The 20,581-nt window shown below is 43.1% G+C and overlaps 1 protein-coding gene across 1 annotated transcript in view; it reads left to right on the top strand.

Annotated features, from left to right (window-relative positions):
* LOC117247445 (signal transducer and activator of transcription 5B-like) overlaps positions 1-20,581 on the top strand; it is a 44,914-nt gene that overhangs the window by 14,933 nt on the left and 9,400 nt on the right. Inside the window, exons 7-17 of the mRNA XM_033612012.2 lie at positions 5,347-5,498; positions 6,309-6,464; positions 12,189-12,368; positions 12,658-12,745; positions 14,894-15,016; positions 15,242-15,334; positions 15,560-15,766; positions 15,880-15,974; positions 17,355-17,497; positions 17,840-17,995; positions 18,177-18,228. Coding sequence (XP_033467903.1) covers positions 5,347-5,498; positions 6,309-6,464; positions 12,189-12,368; positions 12,658-12,745; positions 14,894-15,016; positions 15,242-15,334; positions 15,560-15,766; positions 15,880-15,974; positions 17,355-17,497; positions 17,840-17,995; positions 18,177-18,228 — 1,445 coding nt within the window. The remainder of the gene's footprint in view (positions 1-5,346; positions 5,499-6,308; positions 6,465-12,188; positions 12,369-12,657; positions 12,746-14,893; positions 15,017-15,241; positions 15,335-15,559; positions 15,767-15,879; positions 15,975-17,354; positions 17,498-17,839; positions 17,996-18,176; positions 18,229-20,581) is intronic.

The raw sequence follows: 20,581 nt of genomic DNA, 5'->3' as shown, positions 1-20,581 counted from the left end.
ATCAAATAGAGTTGGTAGTTTAGGCTCAGGATGCTCCTGTTTCTACCTCACTATGTGATCAGAGAACCAGGGGGAGAAACCAAACGTTTTTTCAGCTTCAATCTGTGACTTTGCAGTTAACATAACTTTTCAGACACACATAATTGTGTTGTCCTGTTAAACTAACATTTACAATGTCTATTAATGTTACAGACAGGCATGACTGATAAAGTTTTCTGCTTAGCTCCCACATTGACGTTAGAAGTTATATTTTAGTTTGATGCTGGCGACACCAGCTGCTCAGCTGCTAGTGAGGGGAGGGGCTGTACCTGCCGTCTGCAGCGTGCTGTGTTCACTTCACTAAATATTTCCAAAGAGCGCTTTTTCCTTTATCATTTTTGAGCAAAACTGGCTGCTCTGATCCTCCTGCAGCCGCCCTGGCCATATTACAGCAACAGAAATGTGTGCATGCATGCATGCACAGCAACAACAACAAGCTGGGTTGCAGCGAGGGCTCTGTGCCTGCCAGACGCTGCCTGCACAGTGCGTGTCTGTTGGACCCGTCGCACGCACCCGACAGTCGCTAAGGTGGCGTGCACTGTTAGTATCGATACTTTTGTAAATTAGTATTGTATCCGGATACAGCGTTTGAGTATCGATACTTTTCAGAGTATCGATACTTTTGACAACCCTAGTCAGGACTTTTAATCCCGTCTTTAAAAAAAGAAAAAAAAAGTACACATCTTGATGTCACTAAAAACATTGTTTCTCATTTGTCTCCACAGGAGTGAACTTGTCCTAAATTGTGGTTAAGAAGTGAAAGTTAAAAATAAAGATAAACTCCATGTTGTGCCCACCCATGTACAGTACAGGCCAAAAGTTTGGACACACCTTCTCATTCAATGCGTTTTCTTTATTTTCATGACTATTTACATCGTAGATTCTCACTGAAGGCATCAAAACTATGAATGAACACATGTGGAGTTATGTACTTAACAAAAAAAGGTGAAATAACTGAAAACATGTTTTATATTCTAGTTTCTTCAAAATAGCCACCCTTTGCTCTGATTACTGCTTTGCACACTCTTGGCATTCTCTCCATGAGCTTCAAGAGGTAGTCACCTGAAATGGTTTTCCAACAGTCTTGAAGGAGTTCCCAGAGGTGTTTAGCACTTGTTGGCCCCTTTGCCTTCACTCTGCGGTCCAGCTCACCCCAAACCATCTCGATTGGGTTCAGGTCCGGTGACTGTGGAGGCCAGGTCATCTGCCGCAGCACTCCATCACTCTCCTTCTTGGTCAAATAGCCCTTACACAGCCTGGAGGTGTGTTTGGGGTCATTGTCCTGTTGAAAAATAAATGATCGTCCAACTAAACGCAAACCGGATGGGATGGCATGTCGCTGCAGGATGCTGTGGTAGCCATGCTGGTTCAGTGTGCCTTCAATTTTGAATAAATCCCCAACAGTGTCACCAGCAAAACACCCCCACACCATCACACCTCCTCCTCCATGCTTCACAGTGGGAACCAGGCATGTGGAATCCATCCGTTCACCTTTTCTGCGTCTCACAAAGACACGGCGGTTGGAACCAAAGATCTCAAATTTGGACTCATCAGACCAAAGCACAGATTTCCACTGGTCTAATGTCCATTCCTTGTGTTTCTTGGCCCAAACAAATCTCTTCTGCTTGTTGCCTCTCCTTAGCAGTGGTTTCCTAGCAGCTATTTGACCATGAAGGCCTGATTGGCGCAGTCTCCTCTTAACAGTTGTTCTAGAGATGGGTTTGCTGCTAGAACTCTGTGTGGCATTCATCTGGTCTCTGATCTGAGCTGCTGTTAACTTGCCATTTCTGAGGCTGGTGACTCGGATGAACTTATCCTCAGAAGCAGAGGTGACTCTTGGTCTTCCTTTCCTGGGTCGGTCCTCATGTGTGCCAGTTTCGTTGTAGCGCTTGATGGTTTTTGCAACTCCACTTGGGGACACATTTAAAGTTTTTGCAATTTTCCGGACTGACTGACCTTCATTTCTTAAAGTAATGATGGCCACTCGTTTTTCTTTAGTTAGCTGATTGGTTCTTGCCATAATATGAATTTTAACAGTTGTCCAATAGGGCTGTCGGCTGTGTATTAACCTGACTTCTGCACAACACAACTGATGGTCCCAACCCCATTGATAAAGCAAGAAATTCCACTAATTAACCCTGATAAGGCACACCTGTGAAGTGGAAACCATTTCAGGTGACTACCTCTTGAAGCTCATGGAGAGAATGCCAAGAGTGTGCAAAGCAGTAATCAGAGCAAAGGGTGGCTATTTTGAAGAAACTAGAATATAAAACATGTTTTCAGTTATTTCACCTTTTTTTGTTAAGTACATAACTCCACATGTGTTCATTCATAGTTTTGATGCCTTCAGTGAGAATCTACGATGTAAATAGTCATGAAAATAAAGAAAACGCATTGAATGAGAAGGTGTGTCCAAACTTTTGGCCTGTACTGTATGACGATGGAGAGTTAGAGATTTATGGTGTGAAAATGCCCTAATTCTGAAATAAATAACCGAGAAGCCCATACATATTTACCACATAAATGCAGAGTGGATTTCAGGCTTCAAAATATTTTTTGTTTGAAATAAATTGGTCCAGCAGACACCAAGATATGTTAGTCAAAACCTAAGCAAGCAAACAGGCAGCACCACACGTAGGTGGGACACAGTGAGGCTTGTAAAGTTTACATACCTCTGAAATGACGACGGTCTTCTCTTTAAGGCGTAAAATTTGGAGGTCCTGCAACCTCCCAAAGTTTGCTTGCCCATGAGCCCTTAAAGATTTGTTATTCCTAAATTCGTCGCCGGTATAATAACTTATACCATTGACGAGATAGAGGACAAGCTCAGCTTCAGTCAACGGCGGCAGGGCTTTTAAATCCTGAATCCAGTCTCCGTGCTCATATGGATCCACTCCACCTATTTTCTGGATTTTGTCAAGGTACTGAGCCTTTGGAACAGGGTCCAGCTTGTCTTGGTACCGTCCGACACACTTTTCCTTTGCCCGGTCCATTTAAATCTCTTACTTCACATCTCTCTCCCGGCGCAACGCAATGTAAACAAAACAATTCGCCCGTAAAAATGGCGCTGGTTACACACAATGCATTGCGAAGTCACGTGCCCTTTTGAGCCCTATAAGGCCACTTGCAAAGATGTACCTGTGCACCCTCTGCACTGTCACCAAAATATCAGCCTGACTGCAAAGCGAATTTCAAACCCAAAGTGCCAGAGCACCACCACAAAATACATTTCACTCAAGAGCAGTGTGCAAAATTAACATTTGACTCACCTGCCAAGGTAGCTGAAAAAAATCCACCAGCCAAGCATATTTTTTTACTAGCCAAAATAATACATTGGCTTTTTGTATCATATATACATTAGTACATCAGTACATTTTATTTAGACAATACGGTATTATGCTGAATACAACCTTTAAGTAGAGGCCAAAGCAAAATGTCATGCAAAATGATTTTAATATATTTACCAACTCATCACCACAGCCTCACTATGTTAATAAGTTTTCTCTGGTAAGCAGTGATGCAGTGTAAATGTCTAGGGTTTTTATTGTGAAAGGTAAGAACAAAAGGAGTGAAGCTGTAATGCGCTGCAGTTTATAATGTGGGAGGCAATGAAGAGCCTCCATGTTATTATTTTATTACCAACATAAAAATGCGGGCAACTCACAACCTTCAGCTAAACATTAGCCTAACAGAAGCTAGCAGCAGACCAGCGGCAAGTGATATTTTAGCAGATCGGCTGATGTCCTGTACCGTAAAGAGTGCAGCAATACTAGCAGCGCTCGAGATAATCAGCTCGCACTGTGTTTAGACACACATAAACACACATCCGTAGTGTGTGTATCTGTGAAGCTCCGACATTGACAGGAGAGGAGAGGAGCAGCAGCAGAGCAGCGTGGCCCTAAATAACCCCAAAAACACGGTAGAGACTCAGCATAGTCTGTTATTACATGACTATTTTGGTACAAACATTTACCTGCCAGTTTGGCGGCTGGCCCTTGGAGATTTATTCGCTTAATGGAAAATCTACCTGCATTTTTGATGCTCGGCGGGTGTTAATTTAGGGTCCTGCTCATGAGCTTTGTATGATTTCTGGTCTAATTAATTCATAATCACATGTCCTTTTGCACATACTATTATGACTTTCTAGTCAGGAGATAATAGATAGACTTATTCATTTTCTTGCAGTTGGTTCTAGAGTCTCTTTCTATGGTGAAAAACAAATCAGTGAACGGGACAAAGATTGTATTTTATTTATTTATTTTTTTAAAGATTATTTTTTATGGGCTTTTTGCCTTTATTGACAGGACAGAGAATGAAATGGGGAGACAGAGAGAGAGTGGGGACTGACATGCAGCAAAGGGCCGCGAGCCGGATTCGAACCTGCGGCCGTTGCAGCGAGGCGATGCCTCTGTACATGGGGCGCCGGCACTATCCACTACGCTACTGACGCCCCAGAGATTGTATTTTATACGTTGTATTTTTTCCTACAGCACCTAAGTAGGACAGACCTCACGAATAAGGTGGGAAATGATTTATTGAACAAAAGTTTTGGATACAGATTCAGACAGCATGACTCTTGCACTCCAAGGCTGCAGCAGAGCTTGGTAGTTTGCACTGCAGGATGATGATTCAGGCTGCCCAGGCACACAAACAAGCACAAACAAACCTGTTTGAGGCTACTTCAACCATAGCTTTTTCCTTCTGGTTCTCACTTGGTTCTGAGTTGCGTTGGATGCTTCATCCCCAGCAGATATATTCAATATATGGAATAATATCCCTATTTTTCTATTATATTGAATAATATTACTGCATTATTATTACTGTGTTATTATTCTGCAGTAATCTGATTTCCTTGATTTCCGTTAGGGGTAGTTCATGACATTATTTTTTGGGGAGTTTCTCCTTATCCGCTGCGAGGGTCATAAGGACAGAGGGATGTCGTATGCTGTAAAGCCCTGTGAGGCAAATTGTGATTTGTGATATTGGGCTTTATAAATAAAATTGATTGATTGATTGATTGATTGATTATTTCCAATATTAGTTATCACTGCAGACTAAACAGCAGCAGAAGACATTTGTTTGAAATTTAGCAGCTGGAAAAAATGCAGGTATAAAAGCTGCTGCACAGTTTAACACAAATTAAAAGATACACTCTGAAGTTACATCACAGTAGCTCTGTGTTTAGCACCTCAGCAACACAATATCCCAATAAATTAATGTCTCCTTGTATTTTCTTTGTGTATGTTGACGTACTGAGTGTCACATATGCAAATGTTTCTCAGCATGCAGCTGGTGGTGTGTTTGCAGGACCTGTCAGAACAACACCAGAAGACCCTGGCCCTGCTGAGGAAGCAGCAGACTCTGATCCTTGATGAGGAACTCATCCAGTGGAAGAGGAGGCAGCAGCTGGCTGGAAATGGAGGTCCTCATGAGGGGGGACTGGATGTCCTACAGTCCTGGTATAAACTTGACTATCAAATTATAACTAATATATAATGTGATTGATTGATCTGATTTAGAGGAAAGTTTGAATTATTTTTTTCGCCTCCGTGCTGGTGATATCCATGGCTGGAGGCATTATGTTTTTGGGTTGTCCGTTCATCTGTCCCATCCTTGTGAACATAATATCTCAAGAAAGCGTCATGGGAATTTCTTCAGATTTGATACAAATGTCCACTTGGTCTCATTCTCATGAATGGGACATCTCAACACCATGAGGGAATTTCTTCAAATTTGGCACACAGGTTGACCTGCACTTGAGGATGAATAGATTAGCTTTTGGTGGTCAAAGGTCAAGGTCACTGTGACCATGTCTCTCAATCTTGTGAACCTGATATCTGAAGAACACCCTAAGGGAATTTCTTCAAATCTGGCACAAACGTTCGCTTGGACTCAACAATGAACTGATTGGATTTTGATGGTCAAAGTTCAAGGTCACTGTGACCTTGTCTCTCAGTCTTGTGAACCTGATATCTGAAGAACACCCTAAGGGAATTTCTTCAAATCTGGCACAAACATTCACTTGGACTCAACAATGAACTGATTGGATTTTGATGGTCAAAGGTCAAGGTCAGTATGACCTTGCATCTGTCTCATTCTAGTGAACAAGATAACTCAAGAACACTTTCAAGGAGTTTTTAAAATTTTGACACAAATGCATGCCGATGTATGCATAAATATTCTCACATAGAGAAACTCAGCCTAATTTTCTTCTCTTCCCCTTTCCTTCCACACTGTGGTGGTATCTCCACCCCTCTCCCTGTCACCAGGTGTGAGAAGCTGGCTGACCTGATCTGGCAGAACCGGCAGCAGATTAGACGCTGTGAACATCTTACCCAGCAGCTTCCTCTGCCTGGCCCCATGGAAGAACTACTGAGCAAACTCAATGCTGACATCACCGATATCATCTCTGCGCTGGTTACCAGGTAAGAACTAGACTTAACCTCACAGTACTGTGTGAAGGACAGTGCCTGTGGACTGTCAGACTGGGCCACTGGTACATGCTTTTGAAAAGAATCAGTTCTGATATGGAGACTCCATCAGATTGATTTAGGAGGAGCAATACAAATTCAGAACAATGACTAGGACTTTTCTTGTGAGGATGCAGGCAGGGTTATGATAGGAGTTTGTCCATCCAGTCTACATGTGTTTTGTGGAATTGGATAAGGCTGGAGTGGTTTGCAGTCAGTGATTTAAAGTGTGCCATTCATATTACTGACTTTCTTTTCTTTTTCTGCTAAGTAGAATTGACTCAACTAGTACCTTTTACATTACATTTAGCTGACACCATGATTAGTGTTTCCCCTGCTAATATGTTTGGGGAGCAGACAGCTCCACCTGTTAAACCCACACCTTGTCTGACTGATGAGGAATTTTTGATTTCCTTCACTTGATTTTATAAAATAAATGTACAGATATTAAGACACATATATGGTTGAAATAATTTCCCTTAATCATGAAAAGTTCAAATATTGTGTTTCTGACGACATGTTTTTTTGTTTGTGCGCAAAAAGGTTGTTTTACCTTTTCATAGTACTTGTATCTTTTAAATATGTAGTCAAATCATTTGCTTCAGTTGTAGCAGGCGAAGTTACTGCAAGACACACTTTATTTAAGTTCTTTGAAAGAGACAAACACCATCAAGCTGACAGCCAAGGATGCAGAAACATCAGACGCTGCCTCTGGACCCCCCCAAAAAAACACAGGGGCTGACCGAGTAATAGTCTGTAGTCAAGCCAGCTATCACTCACATCTCCCCGGTCAAACCAGCTATGCGTTGAAACAGCAAAGGATACACATATGTCTATGTCACTTTTCAAAATAAGGTGTTAACACAGAATACATACATACTCTGTATGGAATAAAGATTATTTGGGTTATTCACAGGGAGCATAAAACATGTTACCTGTGGTCTTATAAATTATAAATTATAAATTATAAATAACAAATCCAACTAAATTGTTAGGAAGGTCATTAATTTTGAGTTGCTGGAAAATAATCCTGACAATAAAAGGACATCTCTGTCTACATACAGACCTAAAAATCAAGCAATTTTACTATATTAATGTGGAGACTTGCCAAAGTTAAAGTCCCACATAAAGTTCTCCTTTTTTCCTGGCTAACACCAGCAAACTTCGGATGACTTTATAAGTATCTGATCTGTTGTGTAGGACTATATGTTAATATCCCTTATTGCACACTTGAGACACTGCTAGAGACTCTGTGGGATGCTCAAGTGAGAGATGGCATCCTCTGGGTTATCAAGTGGGCGCCCTCCTTCCTTGTTGTTTTGCTGATTGGCCCATGACACCTAGATGCCATCTACTCATTTGAGGGCCCAGGTGGAGTCCTTCCTCTTTATCCAAAGCCACTGACCCCTTTTCAGCGGCTCTGGAGAGGTCCTTGACCCTCGCACTCCCATCTCCCGGAGTAGCCTGGATGTTGAGGTGGCTACGAACCCTCTGCAGCCGTCTACCACTGGTTGTACCTTACCTGTCCAGCCTTGTTGTCGTACATTGGCTGCAAGCTCAGCATACCTCAGCTTCTTGCGCTCGTAGGCCTCCTCCACTGCACTCTCCCAGGGCACTGTCAGCTCGATAATGTACACGTGCCTGAGCGAGGCTGACCATAGCACAAGGTCTGGTCGCAAGTTGGTGGACATGATGTCAGGTGGAAAGCAGAGCTTCTGGCCCAAGTCTGCCAGCAGCTTCCAATACATGCCCTGCCTAGCTGCCCAGTGTCTTGAGGTGGTGAGACTGGCTTGACCGTCGCCCTCCTGGACAAATGTTGTTGCCTGCCAGCGGGATGACGGGGAGGAAGGGCGTTGACACTTGTCTGTCGAGTTTCCAACACTGCTGCAAGACACTTTAACACCTGGTTGTGCCGCCAGGTGTAACAGCCTTGGGTGAGGCTGGTCTTGTAGCCCACTAGGATGTGCTTAAAGCTGCCCTGTGGAGTTTTGCCCATTTGCGCCATCTGCCGTGTTTTTCCAAGTACTGCAACAAGAACAGTCAGCGTGCGCCGTTCGATGACGTCGGCAATACGAGTGACGCTCCCGGCTCCAGGCTACTGTATCGACTCTGGGGCAGTGTTGAGTGTGGTATGAGTAGAGTCAGCTGTCAGTCAGTGTGCGAGCTGGAGATTGGTGGAGCAGAGAGGGGGAGGGCTGCCCCGCTGGGTACTGTAAGTGAGTATGTGTGTATGAAGTGTGTGTGCTACGCTAGAAAGTCAGAGTTTGGGATGGAGACTCTTACGTGTTACCCCCCTGGAGTGTTACCGGAGTTTTTGGAGTGCACAAATAAACGGGCATTTTTCCCGAACGCTACTCTGGTCTCCTGCTCGTGAGTGATTCATTACAATACAGACAGCTCATCGGCAGAGCGGTGTGCTCTTGCGCCCCGGTAGCACATACACAATGAATGGGTTCGTCGGCTGAGGTCTGCGCTTTGCGCGCTCTGTGTGAAATGGGCTTTACTCTGGTTTGATTTCTGTGTGTGTCACTCTCTCGTTTTGCCTTTTTTCCTTCTTCTGAACGTTGCGGAGGTTGGGGAGGACCAGGGGGACCAGCTCCAGAGGCTTCGGAAGCTTTCCTGGACCGTTTCTTTGGGTTTTCAGACATCTTTCAGTGGCTCCTCTGCTAGCCTCGTCGTCTCCGACATTTCCAACTGCGCATGCGCTCTTTGAACTCTACGTCAGATGCATGATTTCCTGTGCGACAGCGTGGGAATGTCGCTCCTGAGAGGCAACAGTGCTTCTAAGCAAACCAGAGACTGTTGTGTGGTGGAGATGTGTTCAATGATCATCCTAATAACTTGTTTGGCAGTGGCTGTAATGTAACGGACACTGGTTTATATGTAAAAACTCCACAGGGCAGCTTTAAGTGTTGCTGGACTTGGACAGAATGGGCATGTGGGGTCTTCACCATACCACTGGCTGAGGTTTTTGGGAGATGGAAGGACATCGTAGGCAGCCCTGATGGTAAAGCTTGCCCTGAATGCCTCCATTTCCCACAGCTCTTGCCAGGAGATCTTCCTCTTCTCCACTCCTTCCCACATCATCCACTGCCCTTGCTTTGCCTGCGCCGCAGTCTTTGCGCACCTTTCTGTTTCCTCTTCCCGACACACCTCCTGAACCACCAGCTTGCGTCTCTGGGATGGAGTGGCCTTGTTCCAGGCTGGTGTGCTGTCCCCAAGACCACTCCTCCCCTGCTGCACTCGGCCAACAATGTCCTTGTGCTTTAGTGCTGCCTTTGCCTGCTCAGTTGCAGCCAGTGGAGTCCACTTCCTCCCGGTAGCCAGGATGGGGGCAGCTTGGGCTACAAATAGATCACTCGAATCCAGTAGCATCATCTCCAGTCTTACTTTGGTGCACTTGTACTCCTCTGATAGACTGGTAATGGGCAGGTCTAACATTCCCTTGCCATAGAGCCCAATACTGCTGAGGCACCTGGGAAGGCCAAGCCACTTCCTTGCATATGATCTGACCAGTCTCTCGAGCTTTTCCACCTTTGAGATCAGAACTTCATAAAGGGTTAAGGGCCACGTGAGGCGTGGAAGTAGTCAGAACTGCATGCACCTGAGCTTCAACTTGCCAGGAAGCATGGTTCTGTTGATGTTCTCCAGGCCGCTGGCTACGTCCTTCCTGAGCTGATCTACTTGCTCTTTGCCTTTGAGAGAGGCGTCGTACCATCGACCTAGGCTCTTCACAGGCTTCTCTGAGACAGTTGGAATAGCCTCATTGCCAGTATGAAAGCCAGCTCAATGTTTTCTTGAAGCTTTCTCAGCAGCCGCACTGTTTAAGTCTTGGTTGTGGTGAGTGTTGTGAGGTCATCCATGTATGCTCTGACAGGTGGCAGCCTCAGACCAGGTCTTATTCCCTGTCCTTGCGATTCAGTGCCCGAATGATCACCTCTATGGCCATGACCCCCACTTCCAGATGTTGCCATGCTGTGGTGTGTTCTGCCGTTGACAAGCAGAGCTGCATGTCTTGGAAGTAGGCCTTGACAAGGTTTGTGAGAGCTGCTGGGACCCTGAAGAAGTCGAATGCTGTCCACAGGAGGTTGTGAGGGACTGAGCCAAAGTTTGCTAACTTTGTCAAAAAATATATTCAGATGTCTTAATTTTTATCTTATCAATTGGCTATTATTCAATTAAAATTTTACCATGTACCCCATCCATCTGTGCTGCACCACCAAACTCCACCCCCTGTTCCTCACCATCCCCTTCCAAGACATTTGATCTAGTGAAAAAACTAGCTAAACTAACACGTCCTATTTATACACATCCCATGATTCCATCACTTCTCAAGCACCGGACATCCACAGATGCTTTTCTTCACTCTGTTCATATGGGAGACACTCAGGGGGTGGGGCTTAACAATCTATGTTCAGCCACCCTCATCTCTCCTTTATCAAAAACACAGTCTGCAGTGTAGTTCCATATTTACACTGCTACTAAACCACAGAATTACACCACAGTTGCATTGCCCAATTATTGAATAACGTTAAGTTTCTGCTTTACTTCTCTCTTTATACTCGCTCTCTCCCTCTGTCTTGCTCACCTGAAACACAGTCACTCTCTGTTTAAAATAGTAATTCATTAACCTGTGAATATACTCATCAAATTATTAATTGAATATAATCTATTCCAGATTATTCCAAGTGAAATGCCTTGTTCCACACATAAGTTGTTTTCAGCCTCAATTTTTCGCTATCAGCTGGCAGTACACAGCAAAAAGCCTGCCTTCCTTTTCTTGTCATTTCATGTATTTGTAAGGGACCATGTACAATAACAGTTACCTCAAGCAAGAAGTTGATTTGTTGTTGCAGATGTAGCTACTAGCTACTCCCCATCTGCAATCCTTCCTCTGTATAGCAGAGGTGTAACTGTGTCACTATGCTGTTGTGTTGTTGCTGTTCAACTGGCTGTTATACAGGTGGTATCACACTGCTTAGACTCCTTGAGAACATTATTGTAAGGATGTTGAAATGAAACCGACTTGTAGAAATGCAGATTCTGTCCTGCCCATTGAGCAATGGGAGAGTTTTTTACTCTTGTAAGGATACTGAATAGGTCATGGTTTTTCCCTGTCTGGTCTTTATGTGCTTTCTGGACTTACATTTGGTATTAACGTGCATCTAGGGTGATGGGATCACAAGTGGACAGCTTGAAGTCTGTCTGTTCATACCTGGCATTGGATGCACCTTGAGTGACCTCTTGTGATCAGATATCACTTCCCTGCTTCATACACAAATTAACCTGTACTTAAAGCTGTCCTTTTTTGATCCAATCACCCAGGATCCATGTTAATACCAGTTGTAAACGGGGCCTAAAATACGGCATATTCTTAATATCTTGTGGGGTTTGCTGCAAGAGAGTGCAGAGACCAATACAACAAGCAGTTTTTGTCCTTGTATAATTGAAGTGAGAGCTGTGTGTGTTCATGGCAAGAAGCAGTTCTGTGTGGTTGAATGATTTTGTCAGTGTTGTGCCTTCTCACTGATTCTCTTTTTGGTTGTTATGGAAAGAATCTCTCAACCTTAACTGAGCTAATGTCCAATCATCAATATCACTACCTCTGGATAATTGAAATCCTCCAAAGAGAGAAAATGTTGACCAACCCAGCATGTCATTGTCCCCTCTTCTCTTCAGCACCTTTATCATTGAAAAGCAGCCGCCCCAGGTGTTAAAGACCCAGACCAAGTTTGCAGCCACAGTGCGCCTTCTGGTGGGGGGGAAGCTCAACGTCCACATGAATCCACCTCAGGTCAAGGCTGTCATTGTTAGCGAGCAGCAAGCCAAAGCTCTGCTGAAGAATGAGAGCACGCACAGGTGAGGAGCACATGCCAGCATGGAGACTTGTGACAATGATAAATGTACAGGTAAAAAACATGGACATTCAGCTGATAAAAGGCAAAAAGAATGGGTGATTATACCAGGTACATCGTCAGATCTTAAAGAGGCAATTGGCAATAACTACACAAATAAAAATAGTGTCATGGTGGTTTAGTCATTATTTGAGATCAACAGTTAAATGAGTTATCTTCAGATAGCAATATTTCCGGCTACAGGTACTAAGAGTGTGTTAATCCTTTACAACTGTTTTCTTTTGCCTTGGTAGTGAAAGCAGTGGAGAAATCCTTAACAACAACTGTGTAATGGAGTATCACCAAGCCACTGGCACCCTAAGTGCACACTTCAGAAACATGGTAAGCTTAGGCTTAGATTTTATATATATATGTGTGTGTGTGTGTGTGTGTGTGTGTGTGTATATATATATATGTATATATATATATATATATATATACAGTACAGGCCAAAAGTTTGGACACACCTTCTCATTCAATGCGTTTTCTTTATTTTCATGACTATTTACATTGTAGATTCTCACTGAAGGCATCAAAACTATGAATGAACACGTGGAGTTATGTACTTAACAAAAAAAGGTGAAATAACTGAAAACATGTTTTATATTCTAGTTTCTTCAAAATAGCCACCCTTTGCTCTGATTACTGCTTTGCACACTCTTGGCATTCTCTCGATGAGCTTCAAGAGGTAGTCACCTGAAATGGTTTCCACTTCACAGGTGTGCCTTATTAGGGTTAATTAGTGGAATTTCTTGCTTTATCAATGGGGTTGGGACCATCAGTTGTGTTGTGCAGAAGTCAGGTTAATACACAGCCGACAGCCCTATTGGACAACTGTTAAAATTCATATTATGGCAAGAACCAATCAGCTAACTAAAGAAAAACGAGTGGCCATCATTACTTTAAGAAATGAAGGTCAGTCTGTCCGGAAAATTGCAAAAACTTTAAATGTGTCCCCAAGTGGAGTCGCAAAAACCATCAAGCGCTACAACGAAACTGGCACACATGAGGACCGACCCAGGAAAGGAAGACCAAGAGTCAGCTCTGCTTCTGAGGATAAGTTCATCCGAGTCACCAGCCTCAGAAATGGCAAGTTAACAGCAGCTCAGATCAGAGACCAGATGAATGCCACACAGAGTTCTAGCAGCAGACCCATCTCTAGAACAACTGTTAAGAGGAGACTGCGCCAATCAGGCCTTCATGGTCAAATAGCTGCTAGGAAACCACTGCTAAGGAGAGGCAACAAGCAGAAGAGATTTGTTTGGGCCAAGAAACACAAGGAATGGACATTAGACCAGTGGAAATCTGTGCTTTGGTCTGATGAGTCCAAATTTGAGATCTTTGGTTCCAACCGCCGTGTCTTTGTGAGACGCAGAAAAGGTGAACGGATGGATTCCACATGCCTGGTTCCCACTGTGAAGCATGGAGGAGGAGGTGTGATGGTGTGGAGTGTTTTGCTGGTGACACTGTTGGGGATTTATTCAAAATTGAAGGCACACTGAACCAGCATGGCTACCACAGCATCCTGCAGCGACATGCCATCCCATCCGGTTTACGTTTAGTTGGACGATCATTTATTTTTCAACAGGACAATGACCCCAAACACACCTCCAGGCTGTGTAAGGGCTATTTGACCAAGAAGGAGAGTGATGGAGTGCTGCGGCAGATGACCTGGCCTCCACAGTCACCGGACCTGAACCCAATTGAGATGGTTTGGGGTGAGCTGGACCGCAGAGTGAAGGCAAAGGGGCCAACAAGTGCTAAACACCTCTGGGAACTCCTTCAAGACTGTTGGAAAACCATTTCAGGTGACTGCCTCTTGAAGCTCATCAAGAGAATGCCAAGAGTGTGCAAAGCAGTAATCAGAGCAAAGGGTGGCTATTTTGAAGAAACTAGAATATAAAACATGTTTTCAGTTATTTCACCTTTTTTTGTTAAGTACATAACTCCACATGTGTTCATTCATAGTTTTGATGCCTTCAGTGAGAATCTACAATGTAAATAGTCATGAAAATAAAGAAAACGCATTGAATGAGAAGGTGTGTCCAAACTTTTGGCCTGTACTGTATATATATATATATATATATATATGTGTGTGTGTGTGTGTGTATATATTCATTCATATTCATATTCATTATATTTAACACTGCCTTGGTAAGAACATTATATTCAACACAGTTAAGGCTATATATCTTCTTTTCCAAATGTAACATATCCTTCGGTTCTTAACGCGTACTGAACCGAAGGCCTTATACCGGTTCAATATGTATTGTATTGTTACACCCCTAGTGTATATCTACAGCCTGATGTATCTTATTCCTCTCAGCTTGTCAAAAAAGCAAATTGAAATACCTTCATAACGTCTGCCTGATACACAGCCACTCTCCAGAGATTAATAATGTGGTTGTTCAGTTATTTTTAGAATGCACTACATTGGCTATTTATTGTTATGAAGGAACATGACTCCAATCTTTTCCTGTCTTCTTACAGTCACTGAAGAGGATCAAGCGTTCAGACCGTCGAGGTGCAGAGTCAGTGACGGAGGAGAAGTTCACAGTTCTGTTTGAATCACAGTTCAGTGTCGGGGGCAACGAGCTGGTCTTCCATGTCAAAGTAAACAGATGGGACATTTGACCTTTCCACCGTCTTAGTCTTATTTGGAAGATATTAAAAACTAATTCAAGTTCAACAAGAGATATGTGGCTTTGTCCAAGATTTCTCAAGTCTGATATTTTCTGGCATTAACCATTTATTAATACTCCATAAGTTTGAATCCAGAAGACTCTTCTTCTTCTGTAAATCTTTTATTGTCTCTGTTGTTGTGTCTTTAAACTGCAGACTTTATCACTGCCTGTAGTAGTGATTGTCCATGGCAGCCAGGACAACAACGCCACAGCCACAGTCTTGTGGGACAATGCCTTTGCTGAGCCGGTGAGTTTGCTGTACATGGATGGTTGATGGTTTTCCATATTGGTGTCTTTTTTTTTTTTTTTTCTTTTACTTCACCATGTCAGGTTGTGACTGTATCAAGTAATCGTTCGCCATAACCTCAAACACAGTGTCAGCTTGTCAGGTTGTAGTTAGCATAATATGCTATTGAAAGGTTAGTTTTGTCATTTTCTTTTCCATATTTTTCACTCTTCCGTGTCTCCTCAGGGCAGGGTGCCGTTCATCGTGCCAGACAAGGTGTTGTGGCCCCAGCTATGTGAGGCCCTCGATATGAAGTACAAGGCAGAAATGCACAGTGGGCGTGGCCTGTCGGAGGATAACCTGGTCTTCCTGGCACAGAAAGCTTTTACAAGCGGCAGTAACAACCCTGAGGATTACCGTAACATGACCATATCCTGGGCCCAGTTCAATCGGGTGAGGCATGCTTGTTTCCACAGCTCAATAGCTGAATGTAAAATTAAACACAAAAAGTCCTGGCCTCTTGTGTACATGTAAACACACTGATGGAGTATGTTCAATCTGTACAGGAGAGCTTACCTGGACGCAACTTCACCTTCTGGCAGTGGTTTGATGGAGTTGTGGAGCTCATGAAGAAACATCTCAAGCCGCACTGGAATGATGGGTAATGACTCATCCTGAGTTCTTTGGCAAGAAACTGTTTTATGTTTATTCCTCACATTATTCTGCCTTGTCAAAACCTGGTGCCTACGTTACCCATGGTGCAACTCGCCTGCCGACAGTTTGGTCAGAGATGGGGGTGTGTCCACAGACTTTGCAAAAAAAATTTAAAAAATGGACACAGTGACATCATCTGTTAATTGCTGTCTCCTGTTTTTAAACTTCAAGTTTGAAATTTTGCTTTCACCATCTTGGATGTTTGAAGCCAGAGGTGACTATATTTGGACGACGGTGGAGATAACCATAGCTGTAAATGCATCATGCTAACCAAGCTAGCAACAAGTGTCAGGGTTAACAGTGATAATGAAAATGCTCATTTTTGTTAGCAAAAATGGGCTTAATACCATTAACACAAAATACTTACTGGAAAAAATGAATATCTTGCTCCTCAGAGGGTCTGTGAGTAGGGGTGGGAATCACCAGAGAATCCTTGACACAATATTATGTTGATACTTAGGTCACAATACAATATTATTGTGATTTTAAATATGTTGCAATATGCAGAGTATTGCGATAACATATATTGCGATATATTGTGATTTATTACCTTTTTTCAACTGTAAATTATGTCCCCAAAGGAAAACTTTGTCAACATCTGTTTTATCTAATAAGATTAAGTTTTCAGCTTGTTCATCTCACTTCAGCCATTTTTTTGCAGCAAAATGCATGTAGTGGACTGAAAAAGCTATTGATTATATTATTCTAGCACGCTTCCTAAAGTTTAATTTGTATTTGTAATAATAATAATTGATATAATAAAAAATAATAATAAATGGCCCTGCATGAGGATATGATATTGCCACACAAAAATATTGCAGTACTATGCTGTATCAATTTTTTCCCCCACCCCCATCTGTTGAACAAGAATTTTTAGGTGACCAACATGTAACCATTAACTTTCATGAACTGAAAACATACTGTAATCACAACAGCTAGAGCTACCCCTATAATCTATGAATCTGGGCTTACGCCATGGTTACATTACCTAACCAATGTTGTCACCCTGGTAGCAACCTGTCAATGGAGAGCACCCACTGTCACTCAAAGTGGCCATGTCCTTAATTATGCATAGCTTTAATCCTTAACCCTTAATGACATTTAAACAGGTGAATTTTATGTAAATTCACTCCCTGTACAGTTGTCATTAACATGGAAATTAGCTTTTGAGACCAAAATCGATTTTTTTTTTTTAATTTTGTACCAGGCTGTAAATATGTTTATTTCTGCTGTAAAGTTGGGCATTTAAACATGGGGGTCTATGGGCCTTGACTCGCTTTAGAGCCAGCCTCTGCCTCACCTTGTGTGTAAATATGTGTGTTAATAGGGCCATCTTGGGCTTTGTAAACAAGCAGCAGGCACAGGACATGCTGATGTCCAAACCCAATGGCACCTTCTTGCTGCGATTCAGCGACTCTGAGATTGGAGGCATCACCATTGCCTGGGTGGCTGAGAACCCCAACAAACCAGGTACCCAACTGCTGTGCTGCTTTTAAAGCTCTCGTACACTAAGTGCAGTTCTTACGGGGATTCATTCTAATTAATTAATCCTTCATTAAATTAACATATAACTAAATGAAATGCATACAAAAACTGCTCTGCTGAAACGCAGCATTTCTTTTGTTTGCTTGAGTATGATTTTCTGCAGTCAGTATTGGCCCTTAATTCCACCTGTGTGCTTATGTGCTCATGCATTCATACATTCATAACATGAAAAGTGTATATAAATCATCTTAATCCCTGCAACAGTATTATATCATGCCTTGATAAATCCAGTGATTGTAATTCTTGGCTGTGTCTGTCTTTTGCTAGGTGAGAGGCTGGTCTGGAATCTGTTGCCTTATACAACTAAGGACTTTTCTATTCGTTCCCTGGCTGACCGCATCAGTGACCTGAACCACCTTCTGTTTCTCTACCCTGACCGGCCCAAAGACGAGGTCTTTGCCAAGTACTACACCCCTCCACTCTGTATGTATCATTTATGCTAATTTCTATTCACACCCAACATCACTGTTATGGGCCAAATACACATCTGCTAATATCATCAATGAAATGAAAAATGCTTTGTTGGCATCTCCAGTACATGGATGGCACTGTAAAGTTGAAAAGACTATGCAATGTAGATTTTAAAGCCGTGTCTCTGTTGCAGCAAAAGCAGTGGATGGATATGTCAAACCACAGATCAAACAAGTAGTGCCAGAGTAAGTTGTTCTTTTTCTTTCTTTTCTGAAACTGTCACAGTTAAATCACTTAAAACTGACAGGACTTAATAACTAACAAAATAATGTGAAAAGTGAGGGTATCTGAATATTTTCTGAATGCACTGTGGACGTGTCATTTAATTTGTGTCTTGAAGTTGAGATGCACATGATTCCATGATGCTGCCATGATGTTGCCATGATGATGCCATGATGATGCCATGAAGTTGCCATGATGTTATTCAAAGAATATGGTTGCAATTAATAGAAGATTATTGCATTGCTATGAACTATACACCACGTAGTTACTTATTTGTAATTTTGACTGTCCTGTAGCTTTGGATGGTATTTTTAGATTAGGGTTATGTAGTGGCGCTGGTCATGGTGATACGCAGCAGCAGTGTGTAAGATGAGTGTTGGTGTGGCTGTTTAAAGTGGCTGTTTTAAGTGTTCTTACTAACTTTTTTAACTAACTCTTTTTAACCACTTGTGGAGGATAATGGCAGCAAGGACTCACTCTAGTTTGGGGGGCATCCTTTTCCTTCTGACGTTTTTAAGTCACATTTTACTTGGTGCTTGTGAGCATGGGAAACCTCTCCAGTACAGCCGTGACTTCTTATTTCTGCTCCGTGACTCCGGGAAGGGCATTGTGGATTCCTCGACAGCTTTACCCACGGAGATTAACCGGCTGAATCCTTCTACGGGGAACCGGAGCTGGTCATCCGGGCCAAAACGCACCAGGAAACGGGGGAGACGTGGCGGTCTGCGCTAGAGGCTTAAGCGGCAGGGACACCATTGGATACCGCTGCCCACTGTCATCCTGGCTAACGCTCAGTCGCTCTGGAACAAAGTGGAGGAGCTTCAGGGCAACGTCAGGTGCCTTGCAGAGTACAGGGACACCTGTGTCCTGGTCCTCACGGAGACCTGGCTTAAGGAGCATGATCCATCCCCGGATCTGGAGATCGATGGATTTGGAGTTCCATACCGCCTTGACAGAGACCCCGCAGTGACCGGCAAGTCACTCGGCAGGGGTGTGTGTCTCTGTGTTAATAAAAACTGGTGTACTATGGTGGTTGTCAGGGAGACATTATGCACCAAAGACATTGAACTATTGTCTGTATCACTGCTACCCCATTATTTACCCAGAGAATTCCCACAGTTATTCATCACTCTGGTTTATATTCACCCAAAGGCTAACGCCGATGTAGCCACTAGGGCTATGCTAAAAACCGTGCAGCGGCTGCAGGGGATAGCACCGGATGCACCGCAGTTTATATTGGGCGAATTTAATCATTGTAAACCATCAAAGTCCTTGTGTAACTTTTACCAATATGTGACGTGTCCCACTCGACATGGAAAGTGTCTGGACCTTTGTTTTGGTTCCATAAAGGGAGCGTACAAATCTTTCAGAAGAGCTCCGCTGGGTATGTCAGACCACAGTGCGGTGTACTTAGTTCCGTCTTACAAATCTGTCCTGAAGAGAAACAAGCCAGAGAGACGTTTGGTTCCGGTTTGGTCGGAGGAATCAATTTACTGTCTCCAAGATTGCTTTCATGATACGGACTGGGATCTGTTTATAAATGTCTGTGAGGACCTGGATGAACTCACTGATGTTGTCTCCTCATATGTTTCCTTTTGTGAGAGCTCTATAATTCCACGGAAGGAAATTTCCCTTTATCCTAACAATAAGCCATGGGTGACAAAAGGTGTCAAAAAAATAATTAATCAGAGGAATATTTGCTTCTTGCAGGGCGACACCACACAATATAGAGAGCTTCAAAAGCAGCTCAAAAAGGAGCTCAATGTTGCTAGGCGCAAGTATAAAGACAAAGTTGAGAGCATGTTAAGTACAGGCAGCTCCCGCCCTGCTTGGGAGGGCATAAAATCTATGATGGGGATGCAACACAAGAAGTGTAACATATCCCTTAATGGGAAGCCTGATCTGGTCCTCTCGGACGAACTGAACAGTTTTTATAACCGTTTTAATGCCTGTGACTTTAGTGATGAACTGTCAGTTTTTAAAAATACTGTCTCCTCACAGAACAGTGTTGTTGTTGACAGGAACACAGTTTGTAGACTTTTTCAGCGTGTCAGGGAGAGTAAAAGTCCAGGCCTGGATGGCATTGAAGGTCGGGTCCTCAAGAACTGTGCTGTCCAGCTGGCAGATATTTTTAGTTTTATTTTTTCAACGTCCCTCCAGCTTCACAAGGTCCCTTCACTCTGGAAGAATTCTATTATAGTTCCAGTACCCAAATCTGCATCTCCAAAATCACTAAATGACTTCAGATCTGTCGCACTGACCTCCCTTGTTATGAAGTCATTTGAAAAAATTGTGAAGGAATCACTTCTGACCTGT

The sequence above is a fragment of the Epinephelus lanceolatus genome, chromosome 21 (assembly GCF_041903045.1).
Source record: "Epinephelus lanceolatus isolate andai-2023 chromosome 21, ASM4190304v1, whole genome shotgun sequence".
Lineage (NCBI taxonomy): Eukaryota > Metazoa > Chordata > Actinopteri > Perciformes > Serranidae > Epinephelus > Epinephelus lanceolatus.
This window is presented reverse-complemented; position numbering and strand designations above follow the sequence as displayed.